The following is a 25,074-nucleotide window of genomic DNA, read 5'->3' as shown; positions in this document are numbered from 1 at the left end:
CAAAGAGGAGTCATGGGAATAGGTACTGAGGAGCATCAACAGTGTCTTGCAAGCCAGCTATATATCCGAGGAGCCATTATAGTTGTTAAAGTAAAGCATGATTAACATCCTCAGAGAGGAGTGGAATGGCTGCTTCTACCGGTAAAGAGGTATCACCAGAATTTAGAGGTTTGATGTCCTCAGCTTCATCAGGATACCACCATATATCTCAATTCCAATTTTCAGGATTCCATTTCTTCCTATCAATGTTCTCACTTTAACAAAGGATACCCTGTGAGGATGAGGTTGGGAATTCAATTTTCATTGCAGTTCAGCCACTGCCAGGATGAGACTCTGGGTTTGTTTTTCAGAAATCTCAGGCCTGTGGTTTCAGAAGATAAGGGTTTATTTTAGGACACACATAGAAACTTTCATTTCATTTATGCAGAGTTTGAGCTGGGAATTTGAAGCCCTGAGCTCATCCATATTTTCCCTCCACTTTCTCAAGTACAGTTAGAAGCAACCAGACAAAATCATTATACTTGTTAGCTTGACAAAAATATTCTAAGGTATCAAAAATATGGCTACCAAGAACCTTGCTTTTTAAAAGTATTTGATTGAGTATCTGATGACAAGGTTTTGTTTATCTCTATTGCCACATCATGCCACGGACTACCAGTGCCATTTTACCACTGGAAACAGTCATGAGTGCCTTTTAATTTAATCAGAGTAGAGAACCGATTCCAGAAAACTCATCTTGAAGAATCTGTTCCTGGCAAACCACTCTCAGCACAAAATCATTAACAATCAGGGTTCTGAGACTTCCGGAGAAGATGGCGGCTTAGTAAGATGCGTGGGTCTTAGTTCCTCCTCCAGAACAGCTACTAAAGAAATAGAAACGGTACAGAACAGCTCCTGGAGCCACGACAGAGACCAAAAAGACAGCGTACCCCATTCTGAAATGGCTGAACAGGCAGGGAGAATCCGCTGTGGTGAGATCACCGAGGGGCGCGCGCTTCCCCGGGCTGGGGCGGCTGGCGGCCGGAGTCCCTCCCTCCCTCCTTCCCGGGCTGGCTGGGAGAATTGGACAGGAGGTCTCCTCAAGCCGCGGCGGCTGGCGCCCCCCCACGCGCGGCCCCCCGGACTGGCTAGGAGAATTGGATCGGAGGTCCCCAAGCCGCGGAGACCAGTGACCAGGGTCCCTTCCACACACGTGGCTTCCCGGTCCGGCTGGGAACATTGGATAGGCAATCCCCCAAGCCGCGGCGGCTGGCGCCCCACTGCCATGCTTGCTGTCCCGGGCCAGCAGGGAGATTTGGACCAGCACTTCCCCAAGCTGCAGAGGCCAGCGACCCTCCCCACGCGCGGATTCCTGGGCCAGCTGGGAGATTCGGATCGGCACTCCCCCAAGCCGCAGCAGCCGGCACCCCCCCTCCACGTGTGGATTCCCAGGCTGGTTGAGAGATTCAGATCGGCACTCCCCCAAGCCGCTTCGGCTGGCGACCCTCCCCCACAGCGAGAGTTTTCCAAAGTTAAAGGAGCCACAGCATCTTTTACTGGTGGGACCCGCAGACAGACAAGCGCCACGAGCGCCACATACTGGGAAGGATAAGAAAAACAGAGCCCAGAGATTTCACAGGAAAATCTTTCTACCTGCTGGGTCCCACACCCAGGGATATCTGATTAAATGCCCAGATGCCAGCAGAAAATAACGGATCATGCTCGGAAAATTGAAGATATGGCCCAGTCAAAGGAACAAACCAAGAGTTCAAACGAGATACAGGAGCTGAGACAACTAATGCTGAATATATGAACAGAAATGGAAAACCTCTTCAAAAACCAAATCAATAAATTGAGGGAGGACATGAAGAAGACATGGGCTGAACAAAAAGAAGAAATACAAAATCTGAAAAAACAAATCACAGAACTTATGGGAGTGAAGGACAAAGTAGAAAAGATGGAAAAAACAATGGATACCTACAATGGTAGATTTAAAGAGACAGAAGATAGAATTAGTGAACTGGAGGATGGAACATCTGAATTCCAAAAAGAAACAGAAACTATAGGGAAAAGTATGGAAAAATTTGAGCAGGGGATCAGGGAACTGAATGACAATATGAACCGCACAAATATATGTGTTGTGGGTGTCCCAGAAGGAGAAGAGAAGGGAAAAGGAGGAGAAAAACTAATGGAAGAAATTATCACTGAAAATTTCCCAACTCTTATGAAAGACCTAAAATTACAGATCCAAGAAGTGCAGCGCACCCCAAAGAGAATAGACCCAAATAGGCATTCTCCAAGACACTTACTAGTTAGAATGTCAGAGGTCAAAGAGAAAGAGAGGATCTTGAAAGCAGCAAGAGAAAAACAATCCATCACATACAAGGGAAACCCAATAAGACTATGTGTAGATTTCTCAGCAGAAACCATGGAAGCTAGAAGACAGTGGGATGATATATTTAAATTACTAAAAGAGAAAAACTGCCAACCAAGACTTCTATATCCAGCAAAATTGCCCTTCAAAAATGAGGGAGAAATTAAAACATTTTCAGACAAAAAGTCACTGAGAGAATTTGTGACCAAGAGACCAGCTCTGCAAGAAATACTAAAGGGAACACTAGAGTCAGATACGAAAAGACAGAAGAGAGAGGTATGGAGAAGAGTGTAGAAAGAAGGAAAATCAGATATGATATATATAATGCAAAAGGCAAAATGGTAGAGGAAAATATTATCCAAACAGTAATAACACTAAATGTTAATGGACTGAATTCCCCAATCAAAAGACATAGACTGGCAGATTGGATTAAAAAACAGGATCCTTCTATATGCTGTCTACAGGAAACACATCTTAGACCCAAAGATAAACATAGGTTGAAAGTGAAAGGTTGGGAAAAGATATTTCATGCAAATAACAACCAGAAAAGAGCAGGAGTAGCTATACTAATATCCAACAAAGTAGACTTCAAATGTAAAACCGTTAAAAGAGACAAAGGACACTATCTACTAATAAAAGGAACAATTAAACAAGAAGACATAACAATCATAAATATTTATGCACCGAACAAGAATGCCCCAAAATACGTGAGGAATACACTGCAAACCCTGAAAAGGGAAATAGACACATATACCATAATAGTTGGAGACTTCAATTCACCACTCTCATCAATGGACAGAACATCTAGACAGAGGATCAATAAAGAAATAGAGAATTTGAATATTACAATAAATGAGCTAGACTTAACAGACGAGTGGCTAAACAAACTGTGGTATATACATATGATGGAATATTATGCAGCTTTAAGACAGAATAAACTTATGAAGCATGTAATAACATGGATGGACCTGGAGAACATTGTGCTGAGTGAGTCTAGCCAAAAACTGAAGGACAAATACTGTATGGTCCCACTGATGTGAACCGACATTCGAGAATAAACTTGGAATATGTCATTGGTAACAGAGTCCAGCAGGAGGTAGAAACAGGGTAAGATAATGGGTAATTGGAGCTGAAGGGATACAGACTGTGCAACAGGACTAGATACAAAAACTCAAAAATGGACAGCACAATAATACCTAATTGTAAAGTAATCATGTTAAAACACTGAATGAAGCTGCATCTGAGCTATAGGTTTTTGTTCTGTTTTGTTTTTACTATTATTACTTTTATTTTTTTCTCTATATTAACATTCTATATCTTTTTCGGTTGTGTTGCTAGTTCTTCTAAACCGATGCAAATGTACTAAGAAACGATGATCATGCATCTATGTGATGATGTTAAGAGACCAGCAGGAGTCAGAAACAGGGTAAGATAATGGGTGATTGGAGCTGAAGGGATACAGACTGTGCAACAGGACTAGATACAAAAACTCAAAAATGGACAGCGTAATACCACCTAACTGTAATGTAATTTTGTTAAAACACTGAATGAAGCTGCATCTGAGCTATAGTTTTTGTTTGTTTGTGTTTTTATATATATATTTTTTATTTTTATTATTATTTTTATTTTTTTCTCTATATTATCATTCTATATCTTTTTCTGTTGTTTTGCTAGTTCTTTTCCTAAATCGATGCAAATATACTAAGAAATGATGATCATACATCTATGTGATGATATTAAGAATTACTGATTGCATATGTAGAATGGAATGATTTCTAAATGTTGTGTTTATTTATTTTTTTAATTAATAAAAAATAAACAAACAAATAAATAAATAAATAATAGGGGGAACAAATGTTAAAAATAAATTTAGTTTTAAGTGCTAGTGGTAAATGAAAGCGAGGGGTAAGTGGTATGGCATGTATAATCTTTTTTTTCTGTTATCGTATTATTTCTTTTTCTGTTGTCTTTTTTATTTTTTTCTAAATCGATGCAAATGTTCTAGAAATGATGAATATGCAACTATGTGATGATATTAAGAATTACTGATTGTATATGTAGAATGGAATATCTTAATGTTCTGTTTGTTAAGTTTTTTTAATTAATAAAAAATAAATTAAAAAAAAACAATCAGGGTTCTCTAGAGAAACAGAATTATTAGGACACACACACTTTTATTTCAAGAAATTGGCTTATGTGATTGTGGAAACTGACAAGAGTCCAAAATCTGTAGGGAAGACCAGCAGACGGGGGGGAGGGGGTGGATGCTGCAGTTTTGAGGCAGAATATCTTCTTCTTCAGGAAAACCTCAATTTTTCCCTTAAGGTGTTTCTGCTTATTCAGGGGATAGGGTCTACCTAGATTATCAAGGATAGTAATCACCTTTATTTATAACCAACAGAGAGTAGATGTTCACCACATCTTCAAAATACCCTCACAGCAACACCTTCATTAGGGTTTAATGAACTACATACTATAGTCTAACCAAGTTGTACATAAAACTGACCATCAAACTTGGTTTTCCCCAAAATAGAATTTGCATTCTTATGGATTTTGATGATTTTTATAAAATAAAGGGGAGATGGGAACTTTATACTACTATCTTCACATTGAAGTTCAAGCTAAACTATCATTTAAATGCGAGGATATGATAAAAAATATTCAAGTTCCCAGAGGGTTATCACCGAAAGATACTCTTTGAAAGTAACATCAGCCATAAGAGAAATGAACATGGAGGACACACAAGATATGAGTATTAAAGGAGGAAAGAGGAAAAAAGCAGCAATCCAAGCTGAAATTCTAAATGATACTAAATACTAAATAATGGGAGTGTAGATAAGAGCTGTGTGTGCTAGTTCTTTTGGTGTTGGGAGCCTTCTCCTTGGAAAATTTAGCACTGAGAACTCGAGGGACTCTTTGAAATTGTTTCTCCTCATTTTGCAGGTCATCAGGCTCTGAGCCCTACAAAGGTACACACCGTCTGTTTTTGAATGCCCAGGATATGGCCCATAGTAGAGAGCTAATTAATGTTAAATGAAGATCATATAGCACATTAAGACAGTTACTAGGTCACTTGATTTCCAGTCCAGTGCTCTTGCTCTTCTAATGTACCATGTTTCTTTTAAAATATCATTGCCTATTTAAGTAATGTCTTATACTCATCGGTAACATCACAGTCTTTTCTCAAACTTCCCTCTCTTTGGTCAAGATACAAAAACTACAGTTTAAACTCTCTTTCTGGGTAAATTGGAGTTTGAGAGGTGTTGCTTTATGTGTCAGTCATTCCACTGCTAATATAAATATGGACGACAGATTTTCAGACTGGTAGGAATGGGAGGAGAGAAGAGGTGGTGAAAATGTCGGACTCTCTGGTGAAAAGAAAAAATGATTAATTTTGTGGCAGGAGGAAGCATGGGGTGGTAGAATATAGCTCACTATTCTAAATGATGAAGAAAATAAATATTTGAAATATTTTTTTATTTTCAAATATTTATTTTCTTGCTCTAGTTTCTGCTTCATCTTCCACCAATCCATCTTCCTTTTCTAAGACAGCAAGTCTGATTGTATTGACTGACTGAAAAATAAAAAGTAAAAATAAAAAAGTACAATTTTCTGCCCATCCCCTAAGTCTCTGGGTTTTCTCTCTCGCCACTGAGACTCTGGATTTGAAAATTCTTTTCCCTTTACTCCTTTCTTCTTGCCAGACCACAAACAAACTACTACCCTCCAAGAGGGTCTGACCGTTCTGCTTGTTTTGGATCTGCTGACTTTTAAAATATTTGATTCTGGGCTCCTGCTCTAGCTCTGGGCTCAGAGCTCACAGCCAAGAGCAGAATGATCTGGAAAGGATGGTGGGGTGAAAATATGTATCTTGGCTGTATGTTTCATACTGAGTAGCTGACCACGTTCCTTGCTATAGAGTTGAACAATGTTTAAATCTCCAGCTCCGAAGGGGACCAAGTGTTCCTTCTGAATAGTTTTTGATATGTCTGTGTGTCTCCTTGAGATTTCAATGGAGAAACTAGCCCTCCTACCTCATGGCTGAGCAGGAAATGTCAGAAAGCGATGTAATTATCAGTGTTGATAGTGAGAAATCCTACATAACTTTCTCCATCTACTTTAAAAACAAGTTTAAATAATGACTTCTGATTGAATTGGCCATATTCAATGAATAATGATTACCTGTTCAGTGCTTATAGTTTATAAGCATTTTTATATGTGTACACAGATTACTTATTTATCCTCACAACAAATCCCAGAAGTAATTCGCTGTTATAAGACCATGTTAATAGAGATAGAATGACACAGAGCTGGATTATGGTGACAGATTTGGGGCCCCAAGGATTCAAGTGGTCATGAAATTTAGCTGACATCGGGGAGACAGTATAATGAACTGAGAATCACAATATCTGGTTTAATATGCTAGCTATGTGATTTTGGGCAAGTTTCTTTAATCTTTTTTGGTTTTAATTCCCATATTTGAGAATGAGATTGGACTAGATGATTATAAGGTCCCTTTTAGCTATAAAAGTTCATGTCTGTAAAAAATAAAGCAAACATTATCCACAGTGTTTTATGCCAGGAGGATTTCAAACTTCTAAATAAAGAATGCCAAGAGAAACAGCAATTCCAAAAAATTAAGTTCTGAGATTGCTAGAATTATTAATACATCACCATATCAGAAGTTTTTTGAATCATACATGCAAAGGAAGGATAAGTATCTTATTTGTTAGATTTTAATGGCTTTGCAGGAATGCTTCATAAGGGTGAACTCCACGCTCGAAGCCTCGGCCTATTGATTTGGTTGTCACCATTGCTTGCAAGATAGCAGAAAGGAGGAATATTTCCTCCTTTCTCCCCATCACCCCAAGAGGACTTTGCAAATACTTCTTTATTCACTGCCCCAATCACTCTGGGATTTATCAGGGCATCGTACTTAACTGGACAGACCAGAAAATCTCATGCCCTATTCAAGATTCCATATACTCATGGTGTTCAACTAAAATGACCATACAAGTTAAATTAGGAAATGCACTACCCAAAATATAAATTTTGCACCAAATAATCATCTATCCAACTTCTAAGGCCTTTCTAGAACTCAATTCACTAGCTCTTTGGAAGTCTGTAAGCTCTTACCATCTCTGAGAACATTCTGGGGCATCCTGCTCAGGTCAACTACTTTAAATAAAAGAATCACTTTTCTACAAGTGATATACTAAAGTATCAAAAAAAGATGGGAGGTTTTGCAGTGTTTGTAAGGTATAGTCTTAGAACCCATCTGTTTAAGCAATTCTGAGCAGAAAGAAATCTAGTTAATAGACTTAAAAATGATACAGGGTATCAGTTTGTGAATAAAATCCAACTTTACCTAGGGTATGCTCAAATTCTGGACCCCTATATATAATTTTTGAGACGGGTTCTCTTAGCCTAATAAAACTTAAGCCAATTTTGTCATTCTTTATCTCCTTCCCCTGCTTCATTTTTCTCAATAGTAATTTTCACTGTATGTTCCTTTGTTTATTGTATCTCTTCAATTGTAATATAATCTCCTTAGGGCAGGAAATGAATGTCTTGCTCATTGTTACAAACTCAGAGCCTAGAATAGTATCTGACACATATCAGCACTTTTATTCACTGAATGAATGAATTGAAGCTGAAGGGATCACCCCACAATGTGAGCACTTCTGCCCTACTTTCCAAGTAGTTGAAGTGGACCTTTATACTTTTAAGGCAGTTGACATAAATAGAATGCTACCATTAGTGAAAAGTCAAGATTTTTGGAAGATTTACTAAACCCCAGGGGTGGCAGAAATAAGGGAAGAACGTGTACCCAGTACTTCTTTGGTTTTATTATTTTACCCCTAGGATCTCTACCAGTTGGTCAAATAGAATCAGATTTTATCTTTCATCTTCACTGGTATTTACAAATACTTAATCCATTATGAACATCATGTACATTATCTTCAGAGATCCAAGAAAAGCCAGTAGAACAGAATGCTAGAGGATAGTTCTTTCCCATGTCACTGCCAATACCTATCACGGAATACTGAGATCACCCTGTCAAACCTAGGGGATTTTCAAATTAACAAGCTTTTCACACCCTGGGTCATTTGAAAAGGCTCTATGATAAATCTGGGACTTGGGGCCAGATTGGTCTTTCTGAGATTATGTTGAAACAGTTCTACTGATTCCTGAGGATGTGATGGTCTAAAAAGGATTACTGAGAATGGGCACATCTCTTTCTTCCTTTTTATCCCACTCTCCATTTACAATACTGTTTATCAAGACAAAACAGAACTTTTAGCCTCAAAATTTGTTTTTCATTTTAGACATTGCTCAGCATTCCAAACTGATCAAGTTGGAAGTCTTAGAGTCATCTTTGATTTTTCCTTCTCTTCCAATGCATATATCAAACCTATTGAAAAAGCTTCTACCCTTTGTCTTTTTTTTTCACTTTTATTACCAAAGGCTTATCAATTTATGGTCTAGACTACTGCAACAACTTTCTATGTCCTCTCCAGTTTCTCCCTCCTCTAATTCATTTTAATTACCATCACTCTATGATATCTTTAAAAACATCCAATTTCATCTGGTGATCCTCAATTTATACACACACACGCGCATACACAACAGATATCGAAACCCTCCACTGACTTCACATTATTTAATGGGTAAATTCCCCAGCCTCAAGTTCAAGAAATTCCACAATCTGACCCCAACTCATTTAATTGTGTAATTTATCAACATCACCACCACCCTGACACTTCTGTTAGCCAGGTTGGTCTACCTGCCATCCCCTTAATAAACCACACTCAACTCTCACTTTCTTTGGTACTTTCTATGGGACAAACACTGAATTCAAAGGACCTTTAAAATCAGATATTTATCCTGTATATATATTCCAAGACCCAAACAAGTGTCTTTTCTTTTAGGTCTTCCATTACCATTTCCTGGTTTTCTTCTGCACTAAACCTCTATGAAACTCAGTTTATACTATCCCTTTTGTCAGCATCATAGTCCACCTTGAAATTTAACCTAGTTCTTTCATGTCTCGATTTTGTCATGTGCATGCCCTATGTCAAATAGCAACCTCCTGGTGAAGGGACCTCAAGGAATTACCTAATTAATTGAAACCACAAGGATGTTTGAATTTCCTTTATACATAGAATGCCATCTTATATTAAGGGCAAATTAGGACTATCTTCTTGTATTATCATAAACACTTTAAGAATTAGCTTCTGCATATAAATAACAGTTGAATATTTGGAAGTATACAGAGGAACACAATTTTCTATTTTTTGTAATTTGTACTTCTGAACTTATGTGATAAAGAGTTGTGGTTATTCCCTCCCAACAAGAAAAACCAATGAATTAATTTATGCATACTAAAAATAAGAAAATTTAAAATGTTAATGAACAGTTCTTCTGTAAAAATTTTCAAATTTATTTAATATATTTAGACTTAAAAAAAATCTATCTGTAAAATCTACACTTGTCAAAAACTGTTTCTGTACCCTTCAGAAGTTATAGCAGCAACACTCAAAAAACCAGCAGGAGGAGATTTGGGGACAAGCAGAACACTCTAATGCTAAAGCCTGACTAAGTACTGAACAAAATTACACTAGTCAGGTGACTTGTACAAAGTGTTAGTGACAGCACAACACTTTTCCAAGAGTTTTCCAAGAGTTAAAATGAGGCTGTTTACAAGGAGGAAGGTGATATTGAGTAAAGAAGTGCTGGTATACAGAGGCAGAGAGATCAACTACTTCATACTATTTATAGAAAAGAGAATTTTCCCATCAAAAGTGTTGGAAAAAAAAATTGATCCAGGAAAGGCAGAATTACAACCAGTGCCAAGATTTAAAACACCATCATGTTCAAATACAATAAGGACAAGAGCAAATAGTTTTAATTTATTTATTTTAAAAAAACACATTTTCTAAACCAAACTTATTATGTTAGTACTTCTTTATCAGTCTGATATTTATTTTTAAAGGCCTTAAATATGCGTTCAGGATAAATAAAGGTATCCATATTTTAACAAACCATATGTGAACAGGATATTATCTATATTTTCTTGAGCCAATTCATGTTCTTTAAGAGACTGAGGTAGTGGCACCTTTTCTCTTATAGGAAATGTTTACATATTTCACCTGCAACACAGCCTGTAGCATAGATCATCCCATATAAGAAACACAATGCCATAAAACACAAACAGAAATTATGAAAGGGAAAAGAATTTCCAAAGTTTGTATAAAATAAATTGTCCTCAGAGACTCTTCTCATTAGCCTTTAGGACAACGAGAGAAATTTTCTGACCCGCACCGTCAGTCCAGCACGTATGTATTAATACAACAATCTAAACGATTCTAAATTAAAATGTTTCTTATAAAACTTTACTATTTATATAACTTTTCTTTTCTCAGTAAAGGTCAATTTCTTAAGATGTCTTGCTTTTTATTTGCTCTACAGTATCAATAAGTTCCAATAACAAATTTATTTTTCACCAGTTTATTATTTCACACATAATCAATATAAAACATATTTTTCTAAAGAAACTTAACATATACAATCAATAAAGCCTAGATCTGTTACTTAAAAAACAAACAAAAAAAATACAAAAGCAGAAGCACTCAATTATGCTTCTCCTGAATTCCTTTCTCCAGAAGACCAGTCCTTAAAGATTTCTGGAGTCTAGCTATGTTGGCATCCAATGCTGCAAGGCCATTTCTGAAGTCCTGTTCATCACGAGAAGTAAATGTTGAAAAAGAAGAGATACTCCAGTCAGACATCAAGTCAGAATAAAAAAAACTACCATCGGAGACAGTATTCCCTTTCATTTTAACGCTGCTGCTTTGACAAACTGAGGTGCCATGAAATGCAGCCTGCTCCTCTGGATCCTCAGGGGCAGCGGGGATCTTACCGATTGCTTCCTTGATTTCCTCAAGGAGTTGTTTGTCTTCCGTATCAGCTGGTCTGGAAAGCTTTTCAGGTGCATCTTCTGCTTCCTTTTTTGAAGAGGATATATGCAGTTTATTTTCTTTTTCAAGACCACCTTTGGGGACTAGCGGTGGTGTAGCTACACTGATCTGTGGCTGGGGAGATATTCTCTTAGACAGCGGTGATTTCTTTTTAGACGTTCTAGCAAAAGGGATGTAAATTGTATCATCCAAATTACACTCGTCTTCTAATAAAGTTTTAGCTTCACTCTCCTCATCAGAATCCTGTTTTGAAAGGGTGGAAATAATTCCAGGGGGTGATAGTTCCTCTATGCTCCTAGTGTTGCTATAACATTCAAGGTCTTTGGAAGGCAGAATATTTTCATAGGATCTATCCGGCATTATGTTTTCCACCTTTTTATCTGCAGTAAGGGGTTCTGGATGTGCAAAAATATGATTTGTTTCTAACTTACTTAGGTAACTCATTATGGAAGAGTGAGCAGGGGTTGGGTCATGTTGAAATTGTTTTTCATAAATGTTCAGAAGTGATTTGGTAAGATTATTCCCAGTCTTGCAAGGAGCACTGTCCATACTAAGATCTGCGAGAAGCTTTGCCATACTGCTCTGTAAAGTTCTGTTAAGAAGAGTTTAGTAATACTAATCAGTGTGGCTTATATCCTTTTTTCACATATTTATATATGCTTCATCTTAAGAAAAACTGAATTGAGACAAGCATCTGGTTTTTAATATGGAAAAAAAAAAACCCCACCAATTAAAAGCACAAAGTTAAAGAACATGCTCTGGTGAGAGTGTATTAAAATAATAAGTGATAAAAGGTCTTATACTGGGCGGGCCGCGGTGGCTCAGCGGGCAAAGTGCTTGCCTGCTATGCCGGAGGACCTCGGTTCGATTCCCGGCCCCAGCCCATGTAACAAAAACGGAGAAACAGAATACAATAAAACAAGAAAATGTTTAAAAAAATGTTTCCCTTTCTTCCTTCCTTCCTTCCTTCTATCCTTCCTTCCTTCTCTCTGTCTTTCCTTAAAAAAAAAAAAAAAAAAAAAAAAAAAAAAAAAAAGGTCTTATACTTTATCAAATCTAGCATTATTATATCTAAATAGAGGCTCAGAAATTGTTTTATTCTTTTAGGCATGAAAATACTTTATTCTTGAGCAACATTGCAAAATGAGCCTTAAGAGTAGAAAATTAGTCTATTATTAATAGCATAAGGTTCAAGAAGAAAATGGAAAATACACAACTCATTCGTTAAAAGATCCTGCTAGAAGTTATTTCTCCTCATTCAAAATATATATGTAATAGACACTTCCTTCTAGTGAACATAGTGGGGGGGGGGGATGGTTAGAGATAATAATGCAGCATAACTATATAAGCAACAGTTAGCTACCTGGAAAAATGTGATATAAGTTAGAACTTCAAATCCTAGCACCATTACTAGCTAATATCATGGGCAAGTCATTTAACTTTTCTGAATCTCAACTCTATAAATGAAGATACAACACTCCAGATTTACAATGAAGATTAAATAAGATAAAATAATACGTTATAAAGTATTTAGTATAGTTTCAGGTTAAGTGGGTGTTCATGTTCATTTGATGGCAGCTTTTATTAGCAATACTTTAGTCTACCCGAATTGAATCATATATGCTTCACAAATCATTAAGAAAAGGATAGGCAGACTAATTTACAAAAGATAATAAGAACATCAACAGGTAATTCAAAAAAAGAATTACAAGTAGCCAATAAACATGTTTAAGAAGTTCAACTTTCAATCAGAGAAAATCAAATTTTAAAAACATAATTTTTTTTTTCCTACCAAATTAACAAACTAAAATAAGAATAATACCCACTGTTAGAGAAGCTTGAAGAGGCAGGTCTTGCTATTGGGAGTGCACACTGGCATAATTTCTGGAGTGTTGCCAACTTATTTCAGAAACCTTAAAGATACGTATATCACACAAACTTTGACCCAGCAATTTTCATTTTTAGGAATTTATCTTACTGATAAAGGATCCTGCTAGAATTTATTTCTCCACATTCAAAATATACATGCAATGGACACTTCATTCAAGTGAACCACACTGTGTTCACTGTGTGTCTACTTATAGACATAAGAAGCTGCATTCAAAGATATACTTACAAAGATATCATTCATAATAGAAAATCAATGGACACAATGTCTATCTTCAAATACAGGGGACTGATTTAGACAAAGTATGATATGACTGCATCATAGCCATTAATGGTCATGTTGTAAAGAATATTTATTAATGGGGAAATGTTCATTATATAAGGCTAAATTAAAGGGGGCAGGCCATAAATAATGTGGATGATACTACTTTTGTCAAAATAAGTAGTTATACACACATAAAATACTAAAAGGACACCTCTATACTAAACAGGATTTAGAATGAATCATTTTTTTCCTACAAAAGCAAAAAAAAAATTTTCCCAACCTGGTTTATTACAGTCATTTTAAACATGTATTTTTATTTCTGATTGCTCTTCAGAAGGCAATGGCTCCTACCACTTCTTTTCATACCTCTTTCAAGAAGCTAATGAGCTATAATTGTGACATGAATATGCCACAGGAAAATCTCTTTAAAGGAATCTGTAATAAATAATGGCTCACTAATTAATCTGGCCAGACTGCATACTGGAATTTTTATTCTTTATTTTTTATAAAAGAAATACTTAAATATTGAGGTTTTTTTTCCAGATATAAATAATAAAAACATATACCTATCTGACTAAGTACACTTACATCTACTGGGAGGACAGATGGGGTAGATAAACACAAGAATTTATTGTCTGAAGTTACCGCTTCACCCTCAAATATCAAAAGTAAAATTAAAGTAGTCAAATCAGCACAGCTGTAATACCGGGGGATTTCCAATGAGGTGTTGCATGAATTGCAAAGGCTGTCACCAAATACACTATAAATCACCAACATGAATAAATTTAGATAACCTTAAACTCAAAAATTGTTGCTTTGTTTTATTCTTTAAAGAACAAAACCAAAATTGCCATCCATAGGCATATTTAATATTTTGAAGCTGTTACTAAATCTTCAGAGAATGCAGGAGTGGTATATTGCTATTTCTTCTATTTCCCTCAAGGCTTGTAATTCAAAATGGGGGGAAAAAGTTTACAATCCAAAATGGAACTTCTTATTGGAAATACAAGAGAGATTGTTTTATATTCAGAATTGTCTTATTTCGGAACTATGAGCTCCTGGGATCAGGACACGATCAGATCTGATGATCTTCAGGCCGAAAATAGTAGACCTCTTCCCTAGGATTTTAAAAAGCAGTTGAAAATCTAATTCTTTGCAAATGCCTTAAGGAAAAACTGAACATTGGGGATACAAGGGTAGTTTAGTGGTAGAATTCTCACCTGCAATGTGGGAGACCAGGGTACAATTCCCGGCCCATGCACTTCCCCCCTCTTCCCACACCCCCAAAAAATTACTAAATGGTGCTGCAATAATGAGACAGTCACATGGAAAAAGAATGAAATGTGACCCCTACCATAGAGCATACAAAATACAAAACAAAACAAAACAAAAACCTGAATTTTGCTAAGAGCATATCATATAAAAATTAAGAGAGTAATTTAACTTATTTGAGAAAAGACATAAGTTTAAAATCTTGACTGTGAGGGAACAAAGGGATGTTAGAGACTGCTGCCAACTTCCTCATTTTACAGATGAAATGAAGAAAATGAGGCTCAAAAAGGCTAAATGACTTACCTAATATCACATAGCATGGGGGCTTACCATGCTAAGAACTTCTCATGAATTATACCTTAGCCCTCTTAACAACCTTATTCTTGTCCTCCCTTCACAGCTGAGGTTTAGAGAGGTTAAAAAACTCGCTCAAAGTCATACAGTCAATAAGTGGCAGAGCTGGGATTCCATCTCAGGTCTCTCTGACTTCAGAGCCAGAAAGCTCTTAACCAGTTTGCTATACAAGTCTTCGGCAATTCATAAAAGCCCTCTGCCTGGATTCACGGGTTTAAAAAAATATTTTGCTCAGTTTAGAATTTCTAAACTAACTCAATTGGAACAGGAAAAAACATCATTACAGATTAACAAAACAATGATGAAATAAGAGAAAAAGACAGGGGAAAGAGAGCAGATCTGAAATTCACTTGTAATTTATAAATATATCTGACAAAAGGTATGGGTTAGTCAAATGACCTCAGTATTACCTGGTTAATTCTCTCAGTCGAGTCACCTCAGCATCACGCTGACGTAATGTTATTCCCAATATCTGATTTTCCTTTTCAGCAGCTTCTAACTTAAACTGGGAGCTTTTCACACTCACTAAGGCTTCCTCCAATTCTAAAACATTAAAAAAATAATAATTTTCCTTATTTCTTTTTAAAATGTGATCATTCTACAGTCAAATACATACCAATTTTCATCCTTGTTGTCTCAATGTCAAATTGCTGTTTATTTTCAAGTATGGTTTCATCTTTCTCTTTAAATATACTAGCAAATTTTTTATTCTCATCTTTCTGATTTTCAATCACTTTTAAGAGCTCTTCATTTTTACTCTGTAGCAATTCCTGGCTCTTTAGTGACTCCTGCAATTGATTTTGCAGTGATGTATTCAATGACTGAAGAGAAAACACTGTTAAGACAAAACAAATCAAGTAAACATTTACCCAATTTAAAAAGTACAACCTAGAAAATATTTGTTTTTTTAAAAACAAAAGGCCTGGAATTTACTGATTAAATATTAAAAAATTATAAGCTTGAATAGTTTTGTTCTTTAAAAATTAATAAATTAAATTGTACAAATCATATCTGTTTTCTCCAATCAATATTTTGGGCATTAAAAATTTGGGGGGGTGGGCCACGGTGGCTCAGCAGGCAAGAATGCTCACCTGCCATGCCAGAAGACCCAGGTTCGATTCCCAGTGCCTGCCCATGTTAAAAAAAAAAAAAAAAAATTGGGGGGCCCTTTTAAAATGAAAGAATAATACACATACAAAGTAAAAACTTCAAACACCACCAAATATAGCAAATTATTCTGAGTGAAGAATCACTCTCCTACCATGTTTTCACTCTTCCCTCCAATGGCAATCACTATTAACTTTGATATCTTTCTGGAAAATACTTTTGCATATTATATGTGAATATATAAACATAAATGAATCTTACTATATTCACAACTTCTAACCTACCTTTTTTTTCTCCCAAGATTGTTCTCCACTTGCACAGAGATTTACCACATTCTTTTTAATGGCTATAAAAGTATATGGCCCCATTCATTTAACAAGTATAGTCTTGACTGAATGCTTACCATGTATGAAGCACTGTATTAGAATCTGAGTATACACTGGTGAGCAAAATAGACATGGTCCCCACTCTCATGGAGCTGACTACAAACAAATAATTATAAATACTAATAAATGTTCTATAGGGAAAAATAAGGTAAAAGGATGAGAAGAAAGTGGAAGGATAAGAAAGAGAACAGAAGAAAGCTTGTAGGAAAGCTTTAAGACTTCTAAAAACTAGTTTTTTTCAGGCACTGAAAGCGGACCATTGTAGCTGAAGTGTGGCAAATCAGGGGAGAGTGGAGGTTGGTGGGGAAAGGAGAAAAGGGCCAAGACAGGAAGTGGAAAAATCAATGGTTCAATTAACAGATGTCTAACTGGCTTAGATTAAGCTGAAGGTGAAGATGAATGCTTCTATAAAGTGCTGTTCTGTTGAGTTCTTATAGCTTCCTTAATGCTTTGTAAGAGATCTTTATATATTAAAAAAATTAAGTCTTTATCATATATTAGAAAAAAATTCCCCCATTTTGTTGATGCATTTTGAAGGTATTTATAATATTGCTGTGCAGAAATTGAAAAAAATTTCTGAGGGCATATCTTATCAACCTTTTCCTTTGTAGCACTAAGTTTCTGTCAAGTGTAGGAAAGGGTCCCAAGAATACAAGGAAAAAGTTCTCATCTTTTCTTCTAGTACTATTATAGTTTTTTTCTTTTCTGTCACTTTATTGTGATCCACAAGGACAATTTGGCAAAATCTGTCAAAACTGCAACTGCATATACCATTTAACTCAATAATTCTATAGCCATAAATGTATCCTACAGAAATGCTCATTATAAACATGCAAAGACATATGCAGTATTGTATCTATTGGGGAAAAAAGAGGAAAGTACCTACATAGCTATCAGCAGAGAACTTAAAGTGAAAAAAAGCATAATTATGTATTTTGATATTGAAAAATGTCTATGTTAAGTGAATAAATACAAGCTGCAGAAGAGTGTCTACAGTGTGATTTCAGTTTTAAAAAGCATATAGTTCTAGTAGTGGGAGGCAATGTAGGCGCTCACTAAGGGTGAACAAATGCATTTATATGAAAAGAACATATCTGAAGAGAAATAGAGTCTTTTTTTTTTTTTAAAGGGGGTGGGTGGGTAGATTTTTTTTGGATTTTGGGGATTGATGGTCCAGAGCTTTTATTTCTGTTTCTGCACTATTTTAAATTTTAAAAAGTGTATGAATCCTATTTTTAAAGTTGATTAAAAAAAAAACCTAGATAAAAAAATTAAGAAAGCTAAATTCTTTCATCATCATTTTCCAGAGCCACAAAGAATTTACCTACATTTAAGATTGCATTCCAGAGAACCAGGTGTCTTTGGAATTCTTTCTCGTTCTCTAAGTTGCTGGTTCAAAATTCTCAATTGCCTTAAGGAAATAATGAAGAAACATAAATGCAAGAATTCCAAGCCCATTTAATAGTATACATCTGACAGTCTATCAAAAAAGAAAACAAACAGTGGTACCCACTAGGACAGCATAAATTCCACCTCTTCTCCCAAACCAAAGACAAAAATCAAACAAACAAAACCGCATTACTGCTACTATTATAGAGTGTAAGATAATTAATGAAAAATAGTTCTAATGACAGAAATAGATTTCAAAAAGATATGTACACAGATATTTTCTGAAGTGGATCAGCTAAGGCTGAGATGAAACAGGGAGGCCCAGGAAGAGATCGCCTGGGACAGCATGAAAACCTCTCCTCATTAGAAAGAGGTTAATTTTCTTTTTTCCTCTCCTTTTTTACCTTGTATTTCAATGTTTCCTCTTTTTTTCTATTTCCCTGATTTCTTATATCCTCTTTTTATTTTTCTTCTTTCTTCTGCCGCCCTTCTTTTTATCATTATTACTGTACTTAATATACTTTTAAAAAGATCTGTCATTACTATAAACTCATAATACCTACAGGGAGGACTGCTGTAAGACACCTATCTGCTTGATGTTTGTCACACATTGAAAAAATCAGGAAACACAGATCTGTTTCTAATTATGTATTAGATGGAAAAGTTAATGGCTTTAATTGAATAATGAGGATATCATAAGTAGCAATTTTGTCCTACAATGAACTTAACAACAGATAGCCGCTTCACAAATATACAAAAAGAATGTTTTCTTCTAAGAAGCCATTGCTTAAAAAAAAATTCCTACTATCTTTCCAGAATTACTTACCTGAGAATATTCCGTATTTAAATGATTTATTTCTGTTTCTGAATCTAAAATGATGTACACTCCCTCATACGATTCACACATATTAATTCCAGATGGATTAAAGTACTACATATAAAACATACAAACAAAAAATAAACTCACAAAGCTATGTAAGTATTGGGGGAAATCTACAGAATTTTGTGGTAAAGGCATACCTGGGCAAGACTCAAAATCCAGCAAACATCAAGGGGAAAAAATGATGGATTTAAATACATCAAAATTTGAAACTTGTAGATCTAGCAGCTTGGAAGGAAGTACCTGCCCCATATTAAACAGACAAAGGTCCATAACATTTAAAAAGCTCCTAACAAATGAGTTAAGAAAGATAACCCAGTAATAAAATATGACAAAGGATAAAATAGGCAGCTCACAAAAGAAATAGAAATGGCCTATAAATATATGAAAAATGCTAGCCTCACTAATATAAACTATAAAACCTAAAACAATGAAAAATTTTTTGGCCACTGGATTGACAAAAATAAAAAGAAGTAACACTCTGTTAGTGAACTTAAGAGGAAATGAATTATCTCAGTTGGTGGAAGTCTACTGGTAAAAATATTTTGGATGGCAATTTAGCCATATCCATCAAAATGTAAAATATTCAAAATCTTAGACAAAATAATTCTACCCCTATGTTATCTAGCCTAAGAAATGTGCATGTGTAAAATACCTACAATCTTGTAGATATGTACAAGGATGTTCACAAAAATATTTAATGAAAGTTGGACACAACTTAAAATGACACATGAATTATCGTACATCATCTATACTATAAAACAGTAATACATGGGCAATAAAAAAAATGAGATATACATATATACTGACATGGGAAGATTTCCAAGATGCATTATGAAACGAAAAAAAGCAAGCCACAGAATGGTTTAATAGTAGTGCATTTATTTTTAAAGGTCCATAGAGTTGTGTACATATGTGTACATATAGATTCATATAAAAGTTTCTGGAAGGAAACACACCAGTGAGTTAACAGTGGTTTCCTCTGGGGAGGGGAACAGATTGCATATGTAAAGGGAACTTTCATTTCTCACTCTACATTTTCTTTATTGTTTAATTCTTTCACAAGAATGCATTACTGTGCAATTGCAATTTAATGAAGACAAAAGACTTCAAACACTTTCAAAATTGTAACCAAAAAACAGTTCTGATTTTCTGAAAGTTTCCTCTTTAAAATGAATTGTGCAGAACTAAAAAAGGCAGCAGCACAGACTCGTGATCAAGACTTCCAAGTGGAATGCCCTCTTTGACATTTTTCAGAAAAACAGCAAGTGCCAAGGTCCTCTTACTGTATATCGAGTGTGTGACAGGAGGTGTGGTTAGGTTCTGGTGTCAACTTGGCCAAGTGATGATGCCCAGATGTCTGGTCAGGCAAGCACTGGCCTAACTGTTGCTGAAAGGATTATTTTGTGGCTGGTTGATAAGGTTGGTTTATTAAACTATCAGTCAGTTGAATGCAGCGCAGCTATGGCTGATGAAACAAGCTAATTCAATCTTTGGATTTGATCCAATCAGTCAAAGACTTTTAAGGGAGAAGAGAGAATTTTCACTGTTTCCTAAGCCAGAGAGCCTCTCCTGTGGAGTTCGTTCAGAACCTTCATTGGAACTGCCAGCTTCACAGCCTGCCCTATGGATTTTGGACTCTTGCATTCCAATGGTTGCATGAGACACCTTTATATATCTCATATTTATAGATAGCTCCTGTTGGTTCTTTTCTCTAGAGAACCCTGAATAATGAAGCTTGGTCACAGAAGTGGGGTAGTTCTTGAGAAAAAGAATCTTAAAAATGGGTTTTTACAAGTGGTTTTCTATTTTGATTACACTCAAAGGCACTAATGACTCTTTCCAACAATGAAGATGGTACTGAAAGTCCATGGGGTGAGTTGGCAATAGATACACAAAATATCACCATTTGATTTGTATACTTACACGGGGCAAGGCTCTGGGTGAGAGTGTTTTGGATACCTTAACGGAGTTTTGTGGAGTTAAGAGGTATTGATAACATTGGCTGATTGTTGTTAAATATGCTGGATACCATTATAAGAAAGGGGTGAGGTGAAAGGTTCATATTTACAACTTAAGGACCACGTGAAAGTGTGCAAAAGTTTCCATGTGTGTCCTGAAAGGAAATCTTATTTCTTATGGTCACAGATTTGAGATCTCTGAAACACAGAGCCCACTGTGCGAGTTGCAGATTTACAGTGTAAACTAAAATCTCAACTTGTAGGGTGTCTGCTGTTAAAGTAAGGACTTTGATTAGAAAAAAATTTGATCCTGAAACTTGAGATGGGGAAATATGGCTTGATAATAATCGCAATGGGACATGGAAACCCTGGAGTCTGCTGAGACTTTGATAAATAGACCTATAATGGTCTGTCCTGATGAAACAGCCACCCAATCTCCAGCCTGCCCTAAGGAAAGAACTTTCCAACCTCCAGCTGGCCTTGAGTTAACAGCTTCCTGGCCTCCCCATCTGCTCAGGAGTCTGCCATCCAACCACCACCTGAACAGATTAACCCTATAGTGCCTGCTAACCCTGTAACCACCTCCCTTGGGGAAACAGTCCTCATTCCTCTGGAGCGATTAATTCTGTTTCACCAGATGAATTTGTAACAAAACTCCCTGATGTAGTTGGCTTAAAAGACACTGCTAATTCTTTTGATGACCCCTCTTTTCTTTAAGACCTATAACTAGACTAAAGTCCCAACTGGCCCTGAAAAGTGAGGTACAAAGTGTGACCCATGAAGAGGTATACTATACTCTGAAAAGAACTGCATGAGTTTTCCAATACTATAGTCAGAAATCAGGGGAATATGTGTGGGAATGGATACTAAGGGTGTAGGATAATGGTGGAAGGGATATACAGTTGGATCAAGCTGAATTTATTGATATGGGCCCACTAAGCAGAAATTTTGCCTTCAATGTTATAGCTCGAGGAGTTAGGGTATTAACAGTTTGTTTGGAAGGGTGGCTGAAACATGGATCAAAAGGTGGCTGACATTACCTGAGGTTAAAATGCCAGAATTGTCCTGGTATAATGTAGATGAGGCTTAGAAGGTCTACCTACATACTTCTTCCCCAGACCTCTGTGTCACCAATCTTCTAATCATGCTCCTTCCAAGTCCCTGATCAACAGCCCAAGAGTCAGTATTCGAACACACCTTTGGCCCGTCTGCTTTCAAGCAAAGTGAACAGCCAGGTGGACTGCTCCAAGTTCCACCCACTGGGAGGATTTCCCTCATCACTATCCTTTAAGAACATCCCAGAAAGGGGCTGTAGTGTTGCAGCAGTCCACTTCCAGGTTGTACCTGCATATTGTGCAGAACCATTTATAAGTGTGGCCCGAGTTTTCTCTTCCTCAGTCAACTGACTGTAAGGAACTCCCCAATAGGCCACAATTCTGGTCTGGGAAAGAGAAAGTAGGAGTGAGAGCCATAGGCATTTGGGCCACTTCCTCATGTAACTTACTTGTGCCTTCAGGACCTGCTCAAGCCCTATCTCTTTATACAATTTTCATTTTATGATGAAGTGCTGCTGTGCATGCCCAACTTTATGGCTTGCTGTCTCTGTTCTCCAGGTGTTGGCATCTATGTCAACTCTGCTTTGAAGTTTCTGTCAGCTCTGTAATTTCTGAGATTTCTCCAAAATGTTTCCCCTTTTAAAGACTCTAGGAAACGAATCAAGACCCACCTCAAATGGGTGGAGTCACATCTCTATCTAATTAGGTACCTCACAGCTCCATGTAGATAATCTAATCAAGTTTCCAACCTGTAGTGCCAAATCAGGATTTAAAGAAACAGCTGCCCCCACACGATGAGATCAGGATTAAAACATGGTTTTTCTGGGGTACGTAATATTTTCAAGCCAGCATACTCACTTATTATTTTAATAGCTTTTTTTTGTAGATTTCATAGAACTTTCTACAAAGACTATCATGTCATATGTGAATAAGTTTTACATCTTCCCTTCCAATGTGCCTGGATTGTATTTCTTTATTTCTTTTCTGGCCTTACTCCACTAGTTGTACCTCAAGTACAATGCTGAATAGAAAAGATAATCATTATACATAGGCTGGATATCATTCAGACATTTTTTTCAGCATATATAGAAACAAAAATTAAAAAAAACTAAACAGAATTTTAAAATAATGGTATAATTTACAAATCCATTTAAAAATGTTATGTGTTGGATTTAGGATCACATGATTTTAATTGAAGGAAAAGTAAGTGAAACCCAAATAATGAACTTCAGTTCAGCCAAATAGTTACTTCAAGAAATATTAATTCCTAAATAACCTAAAACTAAGGAAATAGGATACGAAAAACATTAAGAGCTTGGAATTTATACTGTCAATGTTACTAAACTTTTTATTCTGTGACCATAATTCCAAAGTTGTCTAACTTTAGTTCTATGTAGAAACAGAGTTCACCTTCCTCTCTATTCACTTTATTTAAATTCATCTCTTAGTTGGCTGGACTTTGCCATTTTAAGAGGTTTTTTTTTGTTCGTTTTTAAAGGAGTACAAGGTTGCTATATTTCCTAAGTTCTTACATACCTGAAAATGTGACAGTTGACTTTATACTGAGAACTTTGTAAATGCTGTTCTATGATCCTCTAGCAATGAATATAATATTGCTGTGAAAAGGTTGAGGCCAGCATATTGTTCTCTTCCTATATGATTTGCTTTTTCTTTTTAGTCTACCTTTGCCAGCATATGTCTTAGTACTGATTGTTTTACATAATTTTTCTGGGATCTTATATTCCCCATTGATTTCTGGTGATTCATTTCATGATTTTTTGTTCTTTCCCTCCCTTCCTTTGTTGTTTTGTTACCCTTTCCTCCCATTGCTTTTGTGGTGTTACTCTCTACTAATTTTTCTGCTGCTTCCTTCGCTGCTCTTTCTCAGGTTTCTGTCATAGGTTCCACTTTTTCTGTTCTTTCCATATAAAGATGTTGTATTAGTTAGGGTTCTCTAGAGAAACAGAATCAACAGGGAACACTCGCAAATATAAAATTTATAAAAGTGTTTTACATGACCGTGGGAAGGTAGAGTCCAAAATCCACAGGGCAGGCTGTGAAGCCAACAACTCCGATGGAGGGTCTAGACGAACTCCACAGGAGAGGCTCACCAGCCGAGACAGGAAGAGCCTGTCTCTTCTGAATCCTCCTTAAAAGGCTTCCAGTGATCAGAATAAGCATTATTCATTGCAGAAAACACTCCCCTTTGGCTGATTACAAATGTAATCCGCTGTGGATGTAGCTGACATGATCATGATTTAATTCTATGAAATGTCCTCATCACAACAGACAGGCCAGCACTTGCCCAAAAAGAGAAACAGGTACCACCACTTGGCCAAGTTGACACATGAACCTAACCATGACGATTATGTTATATTCCCCAGCAATGCAACCTTAGTTATATTAATATTCTAAACATTCTTGGTGAATTTACCACTTTTATGTGGATAACAAATTACTTGTTTTTTTTTTTTTTTAACATTTTAAAACAGCTTTATTAAGGTATAATTGTCATACAACAATCTGCATATAATTAAAGTGCACAATTGGATAAGTTTTGACATAGGTACAACCCTTGAAATCACTAACATGATCAAAATAGTTAATATATTCACCACCTCCAAATGTTTCCATATGCCCCTTTGAAATCTCTTCTTCCAGTCCCTCTCGCATTACCCACTGCCACCAGGGCAAACAATGATCTGATTCCCTACACTATAAGTTACTTCAGGCTTACTTTTATAATCTGTAACTAAAATAATTTTTTTCAATCGATTATAAAAAAAGTGTTTTGTTTCTTAACTGGAAGACAAATAATGGGAGAGTGAGTAGAAAGATACCAAATCATTTGCTTTTAATCATTGTCTCCCGTGCCTAGAACAATGCCAGTCCAGTAAAAGCTCAATATAAATATGTTGGATAAATAAGATCCAAGTCTACATTTCTATCCAGGATCTTGTTCCTGTGCTTCAGACTCATAATATACATGTCCCCAGATGTTCTAAGTGATATACTCAGCACTTTCAAATTTTAACTCACTGGCTCTATTACTTCTCCTAACTCAACAGTAAAATGAAATAAAAAACAAACATATTTACTACTCCTCTAATAGCTCCTACCTGGAAGAATTATCAAGTAAAAAACCTGAATGTCAGCCTTGACTCCTCTTCTCTCACTTCCATTT

General features: G+C 36.2%; 1 protein-coding gene across 2 annotated transcripts in view; it reads right to left on the bottom strand.

Annotated features, from left to right (window-relative positions):
• Nucleotides 1-10,281: 10,281 nt before the first annotated feature.
• The window catches only part of CCDC14 (coiled-coil domain containing 14), a 50,423-nt gene continuing 35,630 nt past the window's right edge, over nt 10,282-25,074 (bottom strand). The window contains exons 10-13 of one of the 2 annotated variants that reach the window (XM_077118121.1): nt 17,934-18,016; nt 15,729-15,947; nt 15,523-15,655; nt 10,282-11,926 (exon numbers count right to left, since the gene is read on the bottom strand). In XM_077118121.1, the coding sequence (XP_076974236.1) occupies nt 10,987-11,926; nt 15,523-15,655; nt 15,729-15,947; nt 17,934-18,016 (1,375 nt within the window). In that variant the 3' untranslated portion in view covers nt 10,282-10,986. The remainder of the gene's footprint in view (nt 11,927-15,522; nt 15,656-15,728; nt 15,948-17,933; nt 18,017-25,074) is intronic. The other variant, XM_077118120.1, reaches the window with a different exon arrangement.

The sequence above is a fragment of the Tamandua tetradactyla genome, chromosome 10 (genome assembly GCF_023851605.1).
Source record: "Tamandua tetradactyla isolate mTamTet1 chromosome 10, mTamTet1.pri, whole genome shotgun sequence".
Taxonomy (NCBI): Eukaryota; Metazoa; Chordata; class Mammalia; order Pilosa; family Myrmecophagidae; genus Tamandua; species Tamandua tetradactyla.
The sequence above is the reverse complement of the archived record's forward strand: the minus strand, read 5'-3'. Positions and strand labels throughout refer to the sequence as shown.